Source organism: Anarhichas minor, unplaced genomic scaffold (assembly GCF_050575085.1).
Source record: "Anarhichas minor isolate MPS153535 unplaced genomic scaffold, ASM5057508v1 ptg000066l, whole genome shotgun sequence".
Classification (NCBI taxonomy): domain Eukaryota; kingdom Metazoa; phylum Chordata; class Actinopteri; order Perciformes; family Anarhichadidae; genus Anarhichas; species Anarhichas minor.
This window is the reverse complement of record NW_027466512.1, coordinates 810,951-831,233: the sequence shown is the minus strand read 5'-3', so window position 1 is coordinate 831,233 and position 20,283 is coordinate 810,951. Positions and strand designations below refer to the sequence as shown.

Sequence of the window (20,283 nt, the reverse complement as noted above, 5' to 3'; positions counted from 1 at the left end):
CCTGCTTGATACCTGCCTGCTCTCTGGACTCTCACTCCTGTAAGGTTATTTAAGTGTCTTCATTGCTTCAGCCTTCCCTAGAGTCTGCATTTGGGTCCTCCTTGTCTTCAGTAGTCTTGATGTCAGCAGACTTTTTGTGAATACATGCATTTTAACATCAGTATCTTTCTTGTTTAAAAACACAAATGTGTTGTTTTTGCAGCCGTTAACCATCACCAACCAACTCTACGGAACTGCTTCAGTGACTGTAGAGACTCCGCCCATACATCAAGCCCTGCCCACCGATGCGATGGCCCCGGCAGCATCGGAAGCAAAGGCCACGCCCCCTGATGACCACCATCACTTTGTGACATAACATTTAGACCACAAAATATGATTAATGGCAATCAGGAGTTCTTAAGCCGTGTTCACACCATTATAATTCAATTCTTGCATAGAATGGAATGTTTTGAGAGTTTCAAACACTTCAATGAGCTTCACGTCACTGATCTGATTTACTTCATGACACCATTTAGTGTAATCAACACATAAATGATCACATTCAGATATTTACGGAGAGAAAACTGTAAATATGTTCAGGGGAATTTTTTTTACCTCATTTAAGTTTCTAAAACTGAGCTCAGATCAGCTGATTACCTTTTGATGTCTTTAACGTTTAATGAGGAAATACCACAAACTGAATATGTAATCTATTTTTATTCTTGCACCTTGATTCAACTGTGGAATAAAAACATATTTGATTGTTCATCTGCAAAGAGTAAACTATGAATCTGTTCATCAGTCAGGCAGAAATTATATAAATTATATATAGAAGAGTATATTAGAAAATACTATAAATAAATAGAAAAAGATCAACATCAGCATTTAAAACATGAAAAAGCAACCATCAATCTTTTTTCAGCAGGAGAAACAAAGTAACATTTAAAGTTAAAGCTATATCTTCGAGAACAAGATGTGAACAAGTGAACACTACTTCATGTTATAACCAGTGAACAGGAAGTGACCATATGTGGACTGAGGAGGAGTGACGTAGAGACACTGTATATGTCTCTGGTAGAGACCTGTCAATCACTGTGTAGCCCCGCCCTAAAGCATCCCCTGCTTTATGGTCTGTTTGACTCTAAATGGACCATAATGTACTAAATGAACATCATGCTGTATTGAAGAAGACTTGAAACTAGAGATTGAGACCATAAACTCATGTTTACAATGTTTACTGAGGTAATAAATCAAGAGAGAAGTAGAGTCATTTTCTCATAGACTTCTATACAACCAGAGGAGTCGCCCCCTGGTGGACACTAGAGATAATGCAGCTTTAACACATGAAGCTTTGGCTTCACTTTAAAGAACCAGAGGTTGTCTCCTGACTAAAACCAGCAGAACGACATCATCTGTATACTGATCTCTTCAATGAGCTAATCAATGAACTGATTGATTCCAGTCAGAAACAGCTGAAGACGTTCAGATGTTTAATGAAGACAAAACAGTTTAAACACAAAAGTTTAATTTCAAATAAAACAAACAAAGTGACAGAAAATATTTAGTTATTGATCAGTCATCCGACTGTTGATTTTCTAAAATGAAATTAAACTTTGAAGTCTGTTTGTAGTTTTGCAGCAAAGACCAATGAAATGATCGGTGACCTAATTGATCTGATCAATACTCTGATTCTGTTGTGTTTACTGATTCATGGCCTTCCTTCAAAATAAAACGTAGTTTATTGACATATTTAAATTCTTAACTAGTGTTTTTGTATGATTTACTAGATGTGACTTTACGTAGTGAGATATAAAAAATATAAAAACAGAGATAGGAGTGTTTAGGAGCATAAACATGTTGTACTTTATTACTACAGTAAGATAATATGTAGCTGAGCTTTGGTAATAATGTAGTAATGACATTTGTCAATATAAAGCTTATTTGACTGATGAGTAAAGAGATTATAAAAAACACGATGCCTCACTCTGTAAACTTTAGTGAGATATAGACAGAGATAGGAGTGTATAGAAGATGCTTCACTCTGTTCCATGTATTAAAACATAACATTTATATAATACATATATAATATATAAATGAACACACAAAGAGAGATTGGAGTGTACAGTGAATCACTTGGTTCATTTCTTGAAGAACTTCTTGTTGAGGAGGAAGATGAGCAGGTTAACGTTGACCTTCGCCTTGTCAAACATCTTCATCACCGCCACACCTTCATACTGCAGCTGTAGCAGGTCCTGTAACACACACACAACTCAGTATTTAGCCTGCATTAGCTCAGTAGTTGGCCTGCTTTAGCTCAGTAGTTGGCCTGCTTTAGCTCAGTAGTTGGCCTGCTTTAGCTCAGTAGTTGGCCTGCTTTAGCTCAGTAGTTGGCCTGCTTTAGCTCAGTAGTTGGCCTGCTTTAGCTCAGTAGTTGGCCTGCTTTAGCTCAGTAGTTGGCCTGCTTTAGCTCAGTAGTTGGCCTGCTTTAGCTCAGTAGTTGGCCTGCTTTATTACCTGGTATTTAAGTAGGAACTCTTCCATTTCGACTCCGAGGAATCGAGTCTTGACGTTGAAGCTTCCTCTCTCAGGTCCAGGAACGATGTCGAAGACCACGTTCTTAAACCTGGAAGATCAGATCGGTTCACTTTTATGAGAGAACATGTGTAGCTGTGCGTCACTGTAACACACGCGTCATGTAGCTGTGTGTTGTGTCTCTCACTGTGTAGCTGTGTGTGTAGTTGTGTGTCTCTCACTGTGTAGCTGTGTGTGTAGTTGTTTGTCTCACTGTGTAGCTGGTAGGTCCTGTATCTCTAACAGAACTCCCTTCTCCTGCAGTCGGGTGGCGCTGTAGCTCAGAGCAGGAAGCTTCTTCTTCCCTTTGCTCTCTGCTGTCTTCTTATTGGTCGATTTACTGCAACACATAACCAATCACAACATTCACCTTTGACTGTGTGTGTGTGTGTGTGTGTGTGTGTGTGAGAGACAGAGCATTAACTTGTCTGTGATATTCTGCGTGCTTCTTGTCTAGCCCTCGCAGCGGTGGAGGTGTTAGATTTAGCCGTGATTATGGTCTTGAATTCCTCATATGCGTTCATGATCATCTCCTGCTCGTCAGCGCAGTAAAAAGAGGCTCTTTCTTTGACTTTATTTAACATTGTACTGTTAGAAAATCATGGTTTCGGTGATCGACGCTTCCCCCTTTTGAAGTAGGACGGGCACGCGCAATTATCCTGATTACTGATCGTCTGTTTCGAATTAACGAGACAGTTTGAGAGGATCAGCCTTGGAGGAACCAGATAGCCTGATGTCAATCATCGGGTTCATTTAAGCTGCTAACAGGACATTTGATCGACTTAGTTGAACCACGTACGAGGAACGGGGCCCTGGTCCTTGCAGAGCTGGATCGTTGTTTCGTTGGTAATGTCGCTCCTCCGCTTGCTTTTCTTGTCATATGCAGCCTCGAGCTAATGCCTCTTCAAGCGATGTCTGACCCTTCGGCTTCACTGTTTCACTCGCGTTAACGTTACCGGTTGACGACCTTGAATCCGACGGCCGTCATCACACTCTTTGTATTCCAACATGTTTTCTGCTGAGGTGATGGAGTAAGTTGTTTGTGTTACCACCAGCGGCAACAACAGTGGCTCGATACACTTATAGTGTTATAGCAATATACAGTCTTTTGGTCGTTGGATTTTTTAAAACCCAAACACGTCCAAACAGCAGACCCAGCTCCTCTCTGGGGCACAGACTCGGTGCATCTCCGGTCTGTCTCTGTTCCTCCTGCATCGCTCTGTTCTGTTCTATAATGTAGCGACGGAGCCTCTCCCAGCTGTTAGCAGACTGTTTGCTAGCGGGCTAGCTAGCTAGCGAGCTGTACCCAGCATGCAGTTCGGCGGTGTAATTTTATAAATGTACAATTATTAGTGTTACAAATTGTTAATGTGTCACAAACTGTTGTGTCGTGGTGTTTTGTTGTTACAGAGTGTTAGTTGTGGGTTAATAGTTGTTGTTATAAAGTTATGACCATGACTAGGGTTCCCTCTCAACACACTTAACACAACTAGCTCCGACTGTAGCGCTCATAGCGGCGAACACTATATTCTGCTGCCTGTTGAAGAGTGACAGCAGTTGTTTCGGCTGTGCACACCGGTATGACGGTGTGTGAAAAATGAACATCATACGGGAAATTAAAACCGGTATACCGCCCAGCACTACTACCTACCTTTTATCCTACCCGCCCCTCTACCCGTCTGTCTACCCGTCTGTCTGTCTACCCACAATACTAAGCTCGACTGATACTGATGTCATGTTTAAATGGTCCATGGGGGGGTTTGAGATTCACCAGGACCCATAATAACAATAACACTAATAGTGTGTGTGTGTGACTGCACCTGTTGGCGGTCAGGTTGTCCAGACAGGAAGTGATGTAATGTCTGTAGTAGTCCACCTGTTCGCTGTGGAAGCTGCTCTTTGCCTGCAGGCTGCTGAGAGTCTGACGGAGCTTCTGTAGCTCCGCCCCCCGACGCTGACGGTGCAGTCGCTGCTGACGGATGTCCTGGTGGTGGGAGTATTACATCATCATCATTATTATTATTATTATTATTATTATTAGTCATTTGCTAAATGAAATGGTGACAAACTTCATCAATGTTTCCACATTACGACTTAAAGCTCACGAGTGAGTATTTCATGTTACTGTACCTTTAACTGTGACCCGACAGGAAGTTCAGCTCACAAAGACCTGAACTTCCAGTGTGTGTGTGTGTGTGTTTGCTCGGTCACCTTTGCGATCATCTGCAGGATCTGGTTCTCGGTCTGAGGTGGTCTCAGGACTCCCAGACCCTCCAGACGACGAAGACACCTCAGGATCTTCCTCTTCTTCTCCTCTAAACTCAGGTTGCCGTTTGCGACCAGCGACTGGTTCCTCTTCATCTTCTCAGGTGTGCGAGCGTCTCGCTGAGCTCGCTGCTGGACCAGCCAATCGTGACACGCCTCCTGTGAGGAGGAGGAGAGACTGAGGTTCACCTGTGTGTGTGTGTGTGTGTGGGGCTCTGTGTGCGTGTGCAGTGTGTGCGTACCTGGTCATGTGACACAGATGCTCTCAGGATGTCACTCAGAGAGTCACCTGACTGAGTCCTGATGACATCAACGATCAGCTGCTTCGTGCTGAAAAAACAACAACAAAAGAACTTCAATAAACTAAAACTATTTAGTGTGATTCATGAGCTGGTGAAGCTAACAGGCTAACATGCTACGTTACCTAAGCAGGTGACGCTAACAGGCTAACATGCTAAGCTAGCTGAGCAAGTGAAGCTAACATGTTAAGTTACCTGAGCAGCAGTCCTCTGGCATCTGGTTTGTCGTTGGACTCGTTGAAGATGTCAAACTTGTTGGTGAGAGTCAGAGAAACCTCCATCTTGCTGCTCTGACACAGACTGGACTCTGATCCTGGATCTGCTGATGAAGACTCCCCTGAAGAGCAGAAAGCACAGACGTCAGATCCTGGTTCTGGTGTCCACTCAGGTTTTTATGCACAAATTAAAATGTGGAGTCACACTGGTACGAACAGGATCAAGTAGTAGAAGTAGTATCAGCTATAGTACCAATGAGGTCCTGCAGGGTGGGAACTGATCCGAGGTCCTTCAGCAGCAGTCTGAGAGAGTCTGAAGGGTCTGGACACAAAACTTCCTGCTGCTCCAACAACAACTAAACACACAAACACAAACACACAGAATGAAGATGCAGACGTGGTGTTCCCTGTATGATCCAGGTCTAGACTCAGGTACAGGTACAGGTCCAGGTCTAGACTCCATACAGACCTGGTGAGTGTTGAGCAGCTCGCTGACGGAGATGTAGATGACGGGTTTGTTGACGATGAGCAGCTCCGAGTATTCGTCCATGTTGAATCTGTCTTCTGGTTCAGGAACGTCACAAACGCACAACAGGAACTTCCTGTCAAGTACAGACAGAAATGATTTCAATAAATAAAGTCTTCTGTGCTTGTTCTGAATCCAGAGGTCAAAAGTCGTGTCAGGACTCTGACCTGAACTTGTAGTGGGTCTGGCTGATGTACTGGTTCAGGGCTCTGATGTGGTACCCGTCTCCGTGGAAGTGTTTGTTGGCGGCGGCGTGCTGCAGCATCCGGGCGACGGAGCCCAGGATGTGACGCTGCTCCGGCTGCAGGGACGAGCCGGCGGACCGGTCCACCACGTCAAAACCGTCCGGGGCCACGATGGCCGGGTTCATGTAGCGATAGTAGACCAGGTTACCAACGATCTGAGGGACAGGAGGCAGTGAGACAACTCTGACACTGGTGGTGGATTATGGGGCTGGTACTGGTTGAGGCTCTGTCTAATTCCTGGAGCCTACCTTGTAGAGTTCGTCCTCGCTGGCTTCAGGGAACTTTGCCTTCAGAGCGTCTCTGAGAACCTTCGCTGTGTAACATAATCCATAACTACAACAAACACAAAACACACAACATTAATGTGATGTCTGTGGAGGCCTACGGTAGTCTGTGGAGGCCTACGGTAGTCTGTGGAGACCTACGGTAGTTTGTGGAGGTTGGAGGTGATGGCTTTGAAAACTCGGTCCGTCAGGTTCTTAAGGTTGATGATGGCGATGTCGATGCGTCTCTGGACTTCAGGGTGACTCAGAGCGTCTGCAGGTGAGACCTCGTACGGCAGAGAGCTGCAGGGACACAAACAGGTGAGTCAGGTAAAGAAAGAGGAACTGGTCACAAAGACAGATGTCCATAGACATCTACAGCCCTGCAGGTGAATCAGTGTCTGTTCAGACCTCTTGTGTCCGGTCTGGGTCTCCGTCTGGTTGATCCAGGTCTTGTAGACGTCCACCGGGTCGGTCCTGATGCTTAGAGTCCGGTCCAGCAGGATGTCCTGCAGAGCCGGACCCAGTGACTCCCGCAGGGCGTTCTGACCGCGAGCGTGACGGTAAAAGTTCACCAACATCTTGATGACGGTGGGATTTCCTGTGACCACGTCCTGAGGCTGCTCCACCTTCAGTCTGACACCATCACACAGGTAAAGGTTACAACACAGTCACAGTGTGTGTGTGTTAATGTGTGCGTGTTGTGTGTGCATCACCTGATCTCGTATCGCAGCGCCTCAGTGAACAGCTGCAGCAGCAGGAAGGCCTCTCTGCAGTCGGAGCCGTAGTTAAACAGACTGAACACCAGCATCTCCATGAAGGAGGTGGAGCGACTCTGAGGCATCAGGAAGATCAGCTGAGCCAGGTAGAGAGGCTGAGTCTGAAACAACACACACTCCGTTAATATATGCAGGTACAACAGGTGTGTGTGTCTCTCACCTGCAGCAGGTACAACAGGTGTGTGTGTCTCACCTGCAGCAGGTACAACAGGTGTGTGTGTCTCACCTGCAGCAGGTAGAACAGGTGTTGGTAGGCCTCCAGTCTCTCTCTCCTCTCTCTGCTCAGAGCCTTTAGTCCTTTACTTCTCTCCAGGTCCATCATGTCTGACAGCTGCTCCTTGTTCTTCTTCGTCAGCTTCTTACAGTGAGACACCACTTCCTGTTAAAGAGAGAGCTTTGTTAACGAGGACACAACCACTAACGAGGCATGATGGGGTCTGGTTTATGTAATCTGGGTATGAATTACCTGTTAAGCCAGTGGTTCCCAAAGTGGGGGTCGCGACCCCTAGGGGGGGCGCGGTGGTACTACAGGGGGGTCGCGGCTTCATCACCAACCCACACACACAGACGCACACATACACCGGTAAAACAATATAAAATAACCGACGTGACATGCACTGTGTTCCAACCACGCCACCAGAGCGGCTCATGTCACAGACCGACTGTGGCAAAACCAGCGAGAGCGAGAGCGAGCGCGCCCGAGCGCGAACGAGCGAGGGAGAGAGAGAGTGAGGGAGCGCGAACGAGAGAGAGAGACACAGCGACACAGAGCGAGAAAGATACGGAGCGACAGAGAAAGATAAAGATAAGAGAAGGAAGTATGTACAAAGATGGACAGATTTGTGACTGGTCTAAAGCGCAAATCCGATGGAACTTCTGTTACAGCCGCAACAGGCGACGCGACCACCTCGACAACGCCTCAAACTAAGGTACCTCAGTACCACAGAGGAAGAGCAGTACATTGACATGACATCTGACTCAACAAGGAGACTACAGTTCACATCCAATTCACTGGCTGTGTTTTGGATTGGAGTGGAGAAAGACTACCCACTACTAGGCCAAAGAGCTATGGGCATACTGTTGCCTTTTGCCACATCCTATTTATGTGAAACAGGGTTTTCTGCAGTTGCTGCAATGAAGACCAAATACAGATCAAAGTTGAACATTGAGAATGAACTGAGAGTAGCTATCTCCAACCAGCAACCCCGCTTTGACAAAATCTGTAAAGCAAAGCAAGCCCACACCAGTCACTGATTGATATATATGAATAGGAATATACATAGGAATATGATCACAAAATAATATGGTCCATGTAGACCTGCACACCTTGTTCATAATTGTGTTATTTTATTGTTTGAGAAAACCTGCTGTTCAATGTGAGGAAATACAGTATATGTTGTTTGCACTTTGTTTGAAATTAAGTTAATTGTATTTACAAATTATTTTATATATTTTTTATTTTATATATATTTTATTATTGCTATTTTTTTTCCCAGTTAAACAAACTGAAGAATAAACTGTGAAGTGATATGTACTTATTTTAGAAAGAAATAAAAATATTTTATACAGTTCATGCATTATAATGCAATTCATTAAAAACCAAGAAAAATTTGGGGTCGGGTTGCGGGGGGGGGGGGGGGGGGGTCGTCCAATGTTCCTATATCATCAAAGGGGGTCTTGACAGAAAAAGTTTGGGAACCACTGTGTTAAGCAGTGTGTTACCTGCCAACAGGTGAGTTACCTGCCAACAGGTGAGTTACCTGTTAACAGGTGAGTTACCTGTTAACAGGTGAGTTACCTGTTAACAGGTGAGTTACCTGCAGTGTGGCTCTGTTTCGGATCAGCAGGCCGATCTTCAGGTCCATCAGGTCCAGGTCTGCCTCCAGCTGTCGGTTGAAGCGGATGCTCCTCACCACCTCCTCCCTCAGACGCAGTTGCTCCGCCTCCTCTCTGATGTCGGGGTCACCCAGGTCGAGCAGGTGAACAAACTTCCTGACCACAGACAGTGGGGGCGTGGCCGAGTGCACTGAGACAGGTGAGAGGAGGGGCCATTAATGCTCACAGCTGTTCCAATCACAGGTAACCCCTCGTTAGCGTTCCCTCATTAGTGAACTCACCCAGCATCCTGTACTGGTCTTGAGCTCTGTTGGCTCTGAAGAAGGCCTGGATCTTTACGACAGCACCCACCTGTGGACACACACACACGCACGCACAGGTAACACACAAACTGTTCTCAGATCTGTTCCAAGTGTGAACACAGTTCAGTGTGAATCTGAGAAATCAGGACGACTCACATGACTTCTGAAGAAACTCAGTCGAGCTCGATATTTCCTCCTCGCAGACCACATCTTCACAAACGACTGGATCTGTGAATAAAAAACGTTATCGTTAACCATCAGAGTGTAAATAAAGTTGTATCGTTAACCATCAGAGTGTAAATAAAGTTGTATCGTTAACCTTCAGAGTGTAAATAAAGTTTAACCATTAACCATCAGTGTAAATAAAGTTTTACTGACTCAGTAGAACATGTATTTCTAGTCTCTGATCTGATCGTGTTTCATTGTAAACAACCAGCAGGAGGAGAGCTAGTAACGTTAGCAGCACCGCTAACGGCTAACCAACAGGAGGAGAGCTAGTAACGTTAGCAGCACCGCTAACGGCTAACCAACAGGAGGAGAGCTAGTAACGTTAGCAGCACCGCTAACGGCTAACCAACAGGAGGAGAGCTAGTAACGTTAGCAGCACCGCTAACGGCTAACCAACAGGAGGAGAGCTAGTAACGTTAGCAGCACCGCTAACGGCTAACCCACAGGAGGAGAGCTAGTAACGTTAGCAGCACCGCTAACGGCTAACCAACAGGAGGAGAGCTAGTAACGTTAGCAGCACCGCTAACGGCTAACCAACAGGATAGCTAGTAACGTTAGCAGCACCGCTAACGGCTAACCAACAGGAGGAGAGCTAGTAACGTTAGCAGCACCGCTAACGGCTAACCAACAGGAGGAGAGCTAGTAACGTTAGCAGCACCGCTAACGGCTAACCCACAGGAGGAGAGCTAGTAACGTTAGCAGCACCGCTAACGGCTAACCAACAGGAGGAGAGCTAGTAACGTTAGCAGCACCGCTAACGGCTAACCAACAGGATAGCTAGTAACGTTAGCAGCACTGCTAACGGCTAACCAACAGGATAGCTAGTAACGTTAGCAGCACTGCTAACGGCTAACCAACAGGAGGAGAGCTAGTAACGTTAGCAGCACCGCTAACGGCTAACCAACAGGAGGAGAGCTAGTAACGTTAGCAGCACCGCTAACGGCTAACCCACAGGAGGAGAGCTAGTAACGTTAGCAGCACCGCTAACGGCTAACCAACGGAGGAGAGCTAGTAACGTTAGCAGCACCGCTAACGGCTAACCAACAGGAGGAGAGCTAGTAACGTTAGCAGCACCGCTAACGGCTAACCAACAGGAGGAGAGCTAGTAACGTTAGCAGCACCGCTAACGGCTAACCAACAGGAGGTTCACTTCAGTTACATTATGATGCCTTCAGGCTCTGCTCAGTGAACATAACGTTATCATGATGTGTTCACTGTCATCTGTAAAATGTACTTATAGTGATAAACTTGAATGAATCCAGTAGTTTGAAGGAGATGTTTTCACATGAATATAAAATAGATATTAGAGATGAACTATGATGTTTAGCTTCATAACACGAGCCCTAAGATCATTATTATACTTCATTAATAACAATAAGGATTATAAAAATACAATCTATTATTTCCTTATTATTTGAATTGTGTGTTTTTGAAGATGAAATGTCCAGACATTTCTTTGTGAGACCTTGAAGGCTTCAAACATCACCTGTAGTTTGAGTCATGAGGAGTTGGGCGTTACCTTGATAACAGCTCTCCAGTTCATGTAGAGAAGCTGCAGCCGGCATCTGTACGCCTCCTGCTGGACCAACCTCCTCCAGTGAGCCTGAACACACCAGCTCACACCAGTTAGTATGATCCAGTATAAACCAGTTAGCATCATGTAGAAGTATCAGCTCACTTGGATGGTGATGACAGCAGGGGTCTGACTGCTCAGGTAATGCCGTCGAGCCTCCAGCTTCTGTCTGAGCAGGAACCCTCGACTGACCGCCTGCAGACGAGCGACGAGGGCTTCTCTGCTCCTCCAGAGGATGCTGCGACTGTGCGAGTTTGAAACGCTGCCGACTACTTCCTGTAAGGAGGTCACATGATGTCACATGGTCCCCACTGCAGGTGTGACTGTACCTGTAGTAGACCCTGACCCTCAGGTGTGTGTGTGTGTGTGTGTGTGTGTGTGTGTGTGTGTGTATCTCACCTGTATCTGGGGCCGGTCGAGGAACACACTGTTGTTGATGAAGCCGTTGGGTTCCTCCCAGGTGCCCTCCAGTCTGTTCAGGTGTAGGTAGTAAAACGAGCCGTCGTCCAGCCGGACTCGAACCCACGGACTTCTGTTGTCTCCTGAACACACACGGACAACGTTTACAGTTCCAGATGTTTTTGTTCTCAGCAGGTGAGATAAAGTGAAGAGGTCGGTCGTACCTGAGAGCGTCCTGTCCGTCAGCAGACCGTACAGCTCTCTCTGATAATCTGCAGCACACGAGGGATCGACGCCCTGCAGCTGGACTTCAGGTAAACTCAGGACACGAAGAGTCTGGTTCACTTTGTTCTCCTTCACAGCCTGATTCACTGCAGCTACTGACAGACACACTGAGAGACACACACAACAACACCATTAATAATAACAATAATACACATTCATGGAGTAACAGAATAATTATACTAAAATAATAACAACAAGCTGTGATCAATGAAGACCAGGACTCACTCTTCAGAGTTGTCTGACTCTGCCGATTGGCTCTCTTCACTGCCTCCTGGATATCAGCCAACCACAGCTCAGCTCCTGGCTCTCTGCTCACCTGATTGGACAAAAAAGAAAAAAAATTCAGGTTCATTCAAATCAACTCAACGTTAAAGATCAAGTTCAAGTCTGAGATGTCGGTTTGAATCCGTGTTTAGCTGCGATCGGCCGCCTGCGATCGGCTACCTGAGCTTTGTGATGCCTGGCTCTGGTCAGCAAGGTCAGGTATCTGCAGGTGTTGGCAGGTAGAACCTCCTCCACACCACAGGAGGGCAGCAGCAGCGCAGACAGCAGCTTCTGAGCGTCTCCTCTCACCACCGCCTCGTTAACCAGACCGACATACAGCAGCTCTGAAGGTCACACAGAGGTCACACAGAGGTCACACAGAGGTCAGAGAGCGTACAGGTGAAGGTGTGTTTTGCTTACGTTGGTGTTCGTCCTGCACCGACTTGTTGACCGAGTTGATTCTTTCCTGCAGCTGATTCCAGGTCAGCAGATCTCTGCTCACCTGCTGCTTCACAGCAACCAGACACTCAAAGTACCTGACGATGACATCATCACCATCATCATCACCACCACCACCACCACCACCATCACCATCATCACCACATTCCCGTTACAAACGTACCTGTTTAGATTTTATTTATGTATATAGAGAGGATCAGGTCGAAGGAGTCGTACCTGTCCAGCAGGGCGTGGTCCACATCAGAGAGTCCTGCTGACGGACTGACCAATGATGAGCTGAACTGCTGCAGATGTCCCGCCTCCAACGCCTGATTGACGAGAGCGACGGCTGACAGCATCTCCACGGCAACAAACAGCTCCTCCTGCTGCAGCTCCCCCTGATGGAGACAGACAGGAAACACTCATTAAAACGGCATTCATATTATTGATTATGTCTCTGGTCCAGGATCAGAACTTTGATGCTCCTGGTGGATATAAAAAATAAACTGGAGGGGTGCACCTCAGGTGTACCTGGGCGGTCTGTCTCTGGAGCAGCTGCAGCTCTCTGTGATAAAGAGTCGCAGCGAATGGAAACACTTCAGGAAGCTGGAGGTCAGCGGTCATCAGGCAGCTCACGGTGCGTCGGGGGTCACTGAGACGCAGCGAGGCGTTAACACTCTGCACCGCTGCATTCACTGACACACACACACACACACACACACACACACACTGTAAGTGGTGTCAGGGTACCTGTCGTAAGTTGAAGTGGTGTTAGTCCAGTATGGACTGGGATAGACCCAGGTGTGAGACTTACTGGTTCTGGCTCTCTGGGCGTTCTGGTTGACGATGGTCACACCTTCCTGCAGCTCTTCAGGCTCCAGAGGATCCACACATCCCTCATCCTGGGGTCAGAGGTTAAACCAGATCAACTTTAATTTTGTTACCACACTGAAGTGTTTTATCCTATGAGGTTAAAATATGTTAATATGTTAATATTTATGTGTGTATAAGTATTTGTATGAGTACCAGGGCGTTCTGCTGGCGGTCTGCTGACAGCTGGTCCAGGTACCAGGGCCCGTTGTCAGTACGGAGGCTCCTGAGGGCCAAACATGGTAGCTGCAGAGCGGAGAGCAGAGCCAGTTCATCTGCAGAGTCCAAAGCTTCATCCACCTGCTCCACCGCAGACCGGACTGAGGGAGAGATCATCAATCTTTATATTATAAATATATATAGGAGACGGACAGGTGAGGAGACGGACAGGTGAGGAGACGGACAGGTGAGGAGACGGACAGGTGAGGAGACGGACAGGTGAGGAGACGGACAGGTGAGGAGACGGACAGGTGAGGAGACGGACAGGTGAAGAGACGGACAGGTGAAGAGACGGACAGGTGAGGAGACGGACAGGTGAGGAGACGGACAGGTGAGGAGACGGACAGGTGAGGAGACGGACAGGTGAGGAGACGGACAGGTGAAGAGACGGACAGGTGAGGAGACGGACAGGTGAAGAGACGGACAGGTGAGGAGACGGACAGGTGAAGAGACGGACAGGTGAGGAGACGGACAGGTGAAGAGACGGACAGGTGAGGAGACGGACAGGTGAGGAGACGGACAGGTGAGGAGACGGACAGGTGAGGAGACGGACAGGTGAGGAGACGGACAGGTGAGGAGACGGACAGGTGAGGAGACGGACAGGTGAAGAGACGGACAGGTGAGGAGACGGACAGGTGAAGAGACGGACAGGTGAGGAGACGGACAGGTGAGGAGACGGACAGGTGAGGAGACGGACAGGTGAGGAGACGGACAGGTGAGGAGACGGACAGGTGAAGAGACGGACAGGTGAGGAGACGGACAGGTGAAGAGACGGACAGGTGAGGAGACGGACAGGTGAAGAGACGGACAGGTGAGGAGACGGACAGGTGAAGAGACGGACAGGTGAGGAGACGGACAGGTGAAGAGACGGACAGGTGAGGAGTGTTATGGCCATAACTTTTGGACACAGGGAGAAATCCCCCCCCCCCCTTGCAGCCATGTGCTCTCAATCGCCTCCAAAACACAACAGCAGGTTAAAGTAAAAATCAAATGGATTTATTATCCAAGAAGCATAAAAACAGATACAGACAGTTACAAACCGAATCACACCACTAATAACAAAACAAACTTGAAAGTGAGGCCCCGTCCGGGCCACACGACAGACAGTGTCCGCCCCATGGTCATGAGAAGGTCTGAATCTCCCCTGGATTCACATCTGCTTTTTAGGGCCCGAGCACCGACGTAGTCGGAGCGGAGGACCTATTGTTATTCTAATGTTTATTATTATCGTACGTGTTTTGTCGCAAAAAGGAGGTGCTTGGGATACTGGGAATTTTGTTAAATTTGGCACGCAAGCCAGAATTTGCGAAAATTGCAGTCTGATTGGGGTGTCCAGCTGCGGTATGAAATATTTGCTCGATAGCGCCCCCTATTGAGTAGCCCCAACATCGGGTTTCACCTAGCTGTATGAAATTTGGTAGGTATGTGGATCGTGATGAGACGCACAAAAAAATCCTTGGAATTTTTCTCTAAACCAAACAGGAAGTCGGCCATTTTTAATTCTATGACTTTTTGGACCGTTTCAAGGCGTCGTACTTTAACGAACTCCTCCCAGAGATTTGACCCGATTGACTTCAGATTCGGTCAGTATGCTCTTGAGACCTTGGCAGTGAAAAGTTACTCAAAGATCAAAAAGTTATCGAACTATGTGTCCGTGGCGTGGCTTCAAAAAAACACCATTCGCCGCGAAACAGGAAGTTGTTGTAACTCGGCCGTACATTGTCTAATCTGCTCCAAATCTCTCATATGTCATAACATCCTGACCCCGAACACATCTATAGGACAATTTAGAATCATAGTAATAGCGCCACCTAGTGGCAACTGGAAGTTGTAAGCTTTGTACTTTGACATCCTGCTCCTCACAGATTAATCAGATCCCTCTCAAATGTTGTCAGAACAGCCTTAAGACCTTGATAATGCTTCATTGTGAAAATTGTAAGAAGTTATTGAAGGGCGGCGGATTGGCAAATTTCGATCCTTCGCCATGAACGAATAAACTGATGTATCTCGACTCCACATCATCAGATCTTTACCAGATTTCACATGTTTGATTAGACTCCAGTGCTGAAGACATCTGCAGGCCAATTTTGAATCATAGTCAGCGCCACCTACTGGTAACAGTCAGTTAAAGTCTTTATACTTTGGCTTGTTTCTCTTAGTAGGTAAATCAAATCAATATCAAATTAGTTCCACACAAATATAAGAAGTTCATAATGCCAGTTCATGAAGTTTCGTCGAACGTCGTTGCCATGGCGATGCAGTCTTCGCCGTTAACAACGAAGGTAATTTTGAGGCTAAAAATGCTCGAAACATAAGCAAACTTGGCACACAGATTACAAGCTCGAAATGTAGTTATATAATATGATTTTATCGGTTCAGAGTGGCAAATCGGCTCAATAGCGCCCCCTACAAAATTTCGATGAAGCAGCCCTCGCAGTATGTTTGACCTAGATGTATGAAATTTGGTAGGAACATGTATCACATATGGACTATGATAAAAGTCTCTTGGGGCCATGCTCTAAACCCAACCGGAAGTCAGCCATTTTGAATTACTTATGAATTTCTAGTGTCGTTTTTGTCATTTCCAGGCGCTGCACTTTAACGAACTCCTCCTAGGGAATTAATCAGATTAACTTCAAATTTGGTCGGTACAGTCTAAAGACCTTTGTGATGAAAAGTTACTCAAAGCTTGTTGTTTTGTGAAAAGCCGTGGCAACGCATTCTTCGGCATGAAAAATTAAGGTGTTTTTGAGGGGCTAAAAATGCTCAAAACATAACCAAAATTGTCAAACACATTTAAAATCCTGGATGTAGTTATCTGATGTGATTTTACTGCTTCAAAGTGTAAAGTCGGCTCAATAGCGCCCCCTACAATATTTCGACGATGCAGCCCTCGCAGTACATTTCACCTAGATGTATAAAATTTGGTAAGCAGATGTATCGCATGTAGACTTAAAAAAAAAGTCTTGGGGGGGTCCATGCTCTAAACCCAACCGGAAGTCAGCCATTTTGAATTTTGTATGAATTTCTCGTGTTTTTCTTCCATTTCCAAGCGCTGTACTACGAACTCCTCCTAGGGAATTAATCCGATCAGCTTATAATTTGGTCAGAACAATCTAAAGACTTTAGTGATTAAAAGTTACTAAAAGCTTGAGGTTTCATCGAACGACGTGGATATGGTGTGATGGCCATTTTACATGGTTCACCATCATCCATCAAGCTGTTGTAACTCGACTGTACTTTGTCAAAACTGTCCCAAACTTGACATGCTTGTTGACTGTCATGGCTTTAGGACTTCTGCATGCCAATATTAACTCATAGTCATAGCGCCACCTACTGATAAGCACGGACGTAAGCAGGATTCTATAATTGCAGCGGCCCAAACACTGAACTTATTGAAAGGGTTTGTGGGCACACCATGAGAAAATAATGACTTCTCTGATCTAAATATGTGCAAACTAAGATGCTTGGAGAGCAAAAGTTGGATAACAGTGCATTTTCAAACCATGTCAGTGGGCATTAGTATAAATGATCTGTCCAGAGCTTCTTCATGACAATCAGGTTAAACGTTACAATGAATGCTTCACACTACAATCTAAAGTTACAGAAGAACTTAAAATGAAAACAGTGTTAAATTAAAGTGTTCAAGTAACAGCAAATGGCACTACTGTTTTGTTAACTTTCATGTAAGTCCAAATACAATCAGCAGGACACTGCAGGGAGTTGAACCCCATCCCAGTAAACTGACAGTCTGTTATGTTACAAACACTGAAGCACATTCACACACATTTATTTTCTTAATGATCTTTAAAGGCTTACATTTATGATTGTATCGGATGTACACTCAAAACATTTGAGGCTTAAGACCTGGCAACATGATCTTGCTACGCTGCTGGTCTACGCAGGAAATATCTCACTCGTGCACGCAGAGTGTGATGGACACAGAAATGCACGGCCAGAGTCCTGCCAGTACCCTCGACGTGCGTGAAGTTGCGAGGGCCCGATCAATGCTGCTCGCAGCTTTAATTCCTTTTACATTTACTTCTACATTTCCTTTTAAGTCTCTGAAAAATCTCACATTCCTCAGCTCATCGATCAGCTCATTGAGTGGCTGAAGTCCAAAAAGCCCCACCTAGTTCTATGCCCCATTGTCCTAAACTTCACACCTCTCCCAGCCACTTGCACACAACCCCCGCTCCAGCACATTCCTCAAACCCCCTCTCACAGACACTTAATGCATGAAATGACCAGACTCCTACAAGTAAATATACTGTATCACATTATATCCATAATTAGGAGCTTTAAAACCTAAATTTCTCACAGGTGAGGAGACAAACTCACCGTTCACGAGGTTGATGTTGTTCTGGATTTCTCTCCGAGTCAGAAACTCTTCGTAGATATCTTTCTCCTCTTGATCTCCACACTGACACACACACACACATTAAACACACACATTAGACACAAACACAAACACACACACATTAAACACACACACACTAGACACATTAAACACACATTAGACACAAACGCAAACACACACTAGACACAAACACACATTAGACACAAACACACTCACACACACACACACACACACACATTAGACACAAACACACATTAGACACAAACGCAAACACACACTAGACACAAACACACATTGGACACAAACACACTCACACACACACACACACACACACACACATTAGACACAAACACACATTAGACACAAACACAAACACACACACACTCTCACCCTATTGGCTGCCTGCTCCTTCTTCCTGGCTTTGGCCTGCTGCAGCACCTCCTGATAGGCGCTCATCAGCGCCTCCTGCAGGTCAGTGATCAGGGCGTTAGGGTTCCTCAGAGCCTCCGCCGTCACCTCCAGATGACCTCTGTCTACCGCCTCGTTGATGGCGATCACCGCAGCATGGCCTGATGGGAAAACACAGAGTTACCGCCTCCTCCTCCACGGTGTGAGCTCATAGCCAATCAGATCATCTCTCTCTCTCTCTACCTGCAGCCTCGTCCTCTGACAGCTCATTGGCCAGAAGTCCTCCGATCTTGCTGAATGCCGGCATCTGGATTCCATATTTATCCAACTCTGATGTCATGTTGTTGATCTCCTCCTCTGAACACACACACACACACATCCATTGATGCTACGCACACACATCCATTGATGCTACTCACACCTATCGATTGATGCTACGCACATTGATTAATGTTGATCATTATTCATCAGCAGATATTAATTTGTATTACACTATTAACATAAATAAACATTATTGATTAAGTTCCCTTAAATCTGTTTATTTAATTATTGTGACAGACAATTGTCTGTCTGTCTGTCCGACTACCTGTCTGTCTGTCTGTGAGGAATCATATCCACCTGTGAACTTGACTTTTCCATAGAGGTCGTGGATCTGAGGAGCCAGACCCAGTCTGTACAGGTACAGGCTGCAGAGAGACAGGTAGAGAGAGAGAGACGGGCTGTTAATAGAAAGATGTGGAGACAGACAAGTGTAGAGACGGACAGGTGAGCTCACCTGAGTGCGTGGATACAGTAAACAGCTCTCGGCATGTTCTTCTTGTCGTAGACGTCTGTAGTTTCTGGATAAAAGATCTGAAAACAACAACAACCAGTGATCAATAGATCAATACTCTGGTCACTGATCAATACTCTGATCAATAGATCAATACTCTGGTCACTGACCGCTGGCAGGCCGAGTGTCGTCATGGCGATCCTCCAGTGGTTGATGTTGTCAGTGTGACGGAACTGAAGACCGGCCGCCTGATGATCAATAACAGCTGATTAGTGACACGTTCACTGTGTGTGTGTGTGTGTTTACACACTGTATGTGTGCGTGTGTAAATATTGTGTTTTAATATGTGTGTGTGTGTGTGTTATAGACCTGGTACCGGAGCTGGTCCGGGTCGTAGATCTTCTTCACATTGACCGCCTTCGGAGCGAATTGATGACCCAGTTTAGCCAGAACCACTCCGTTCCTCAGAGCCTCCTCCAGCTCAGTGGGAGCAGGAAGCTCCTCCCCCAGACACGCCTCCATCCACCTGAGGAAGTGATGTCACAGGTGATGTCATATGTGACACAACACAGTGAAACTATGTATGAGCCTCCAAAGAAGAAGAACCAGTTCAGTGTGGACCTGGACCGAGTGGACTTTACTGACCTCTTAGCCTCCTCCAGCCTGCAGAGGTACTGATAGGCCACATTCTGGATCCTCTGTTCATCCATCTGCTCTGCTGTCAGACGCTCATCTGGAACACGCACACACACGCACACTATTTAGATGAAATATTCATCAGTCTGAATCCGATATGAAAGAGTAGAAATAAAACATATTCAGACATGAAACAGTGATATTCGGTTTTAAGTGTTTGTTGTTTGTACATGAAGAATGAAGAATCCACATGTTTCTGTGATATTTGGAATAATTCATGTTAATAAAGTGAAAACGTCATCAGATATGATCAGATCAATAAGAGCACGTGTCACGATTATTCATCGGACCATAAAAACAACATTAAACACGTTTTATTGTTGTTTCAGTGAAACATGAAGAAGAAGGTTTGACTCACATCGTCCGGATGAATCCGCCATGTTGTCTCCGTGTCTCCGGTGGGAGAGTTAAGTCCGTGAATCAGACCGACGGTAAGTTTCTCAGCCGTCAATTCAAACCGTAAAAAACGTCTCAAACTCTCCGGTTCTTCT

General features: G+C 46.0%; 1 protein-coding gene across 1 annotated transcript; it reads right to left on the bottom strand.

Annotated features, from left to right (window-relative positions):
• Positions 1–1,455: 1,455 nt before the first annotated feature.
• On the bottom strand, positions 1,456–20,283 carry iqgap3 (IQ motif containing GTPase activating protein 3). Its single transcript, XM_076078471.1, has 38 exons — positions 20,151–20,283; positions 19,742–19,829; positions 19,466–19,622; positions 19,267–19,344; positions 19,100–19,176; positions 18,943–19,010; positions 18,568–18,681; positions 18,307–18,485; positions 17,898–17,979; positions 13,494–13,657; positions 13,282–13,369; positions 12,999–13,162; positions 12,705–12,865; positions 12,450–12,565; positions 12,210–12,373; positions 11,991–12,081; positions 11,705–11,872; positions 11,481–11,623; positions 11,187–11,357; positions 11,028–11,111; positions 9,437–9,508; positions 9,260–9,329; positions 8,960–9,168; positions 7,369–7,521; positions 7,080–7,243; positions 6,775–6,999; positions 6,526–6,666; positions 6,349–6,433; positions 6,023–6,255; positions 5,799–5,931; positions 5,583–5,685; positions 5,310–5,451; positions 5,058–5,145; positions 4,762–4,974; positions 4,371–4,534; positions 2,765–2,890; positions 2,494–2,602; positions 1,456–2,231 (listed from the first exon to the last, which is right to left on the bottom strand). The coding sequence occupies exons 1-38, from the start codon at positions 20,170–20,172 to the stop codon at positions 2,118–2,120; spliced, it is 4,923 nt and encodes a 1,640-aa protein (XP_075934586.1). The 5' UTR covers positions 20,173–20,283; the 3' UTR covers positions 1,456–2,117.

Bases quoted from the DNA above. Each gene is read 5' to 3' on its own strand.
- iqgap3 (XM_076078471.1), bottom strand. From the start codon at position 20,172: ATGGCGGATTCATCCGGACGAT. The intron at 18,682-18,942 runs GTGGATATGATT...GTGTGTGTTCAG, and splicing joins TGGAAAAGTCAAGTTCACAG to AGGAGGAGATCAACAACATG. The intron at 13,658-17,897 runs GTGAGTTTGTCT...TCTCTCCCTCAG, and splicing joins CAACATCAACCTCGTGAACG to TCCGGTCTGCGGTGGAGCAG.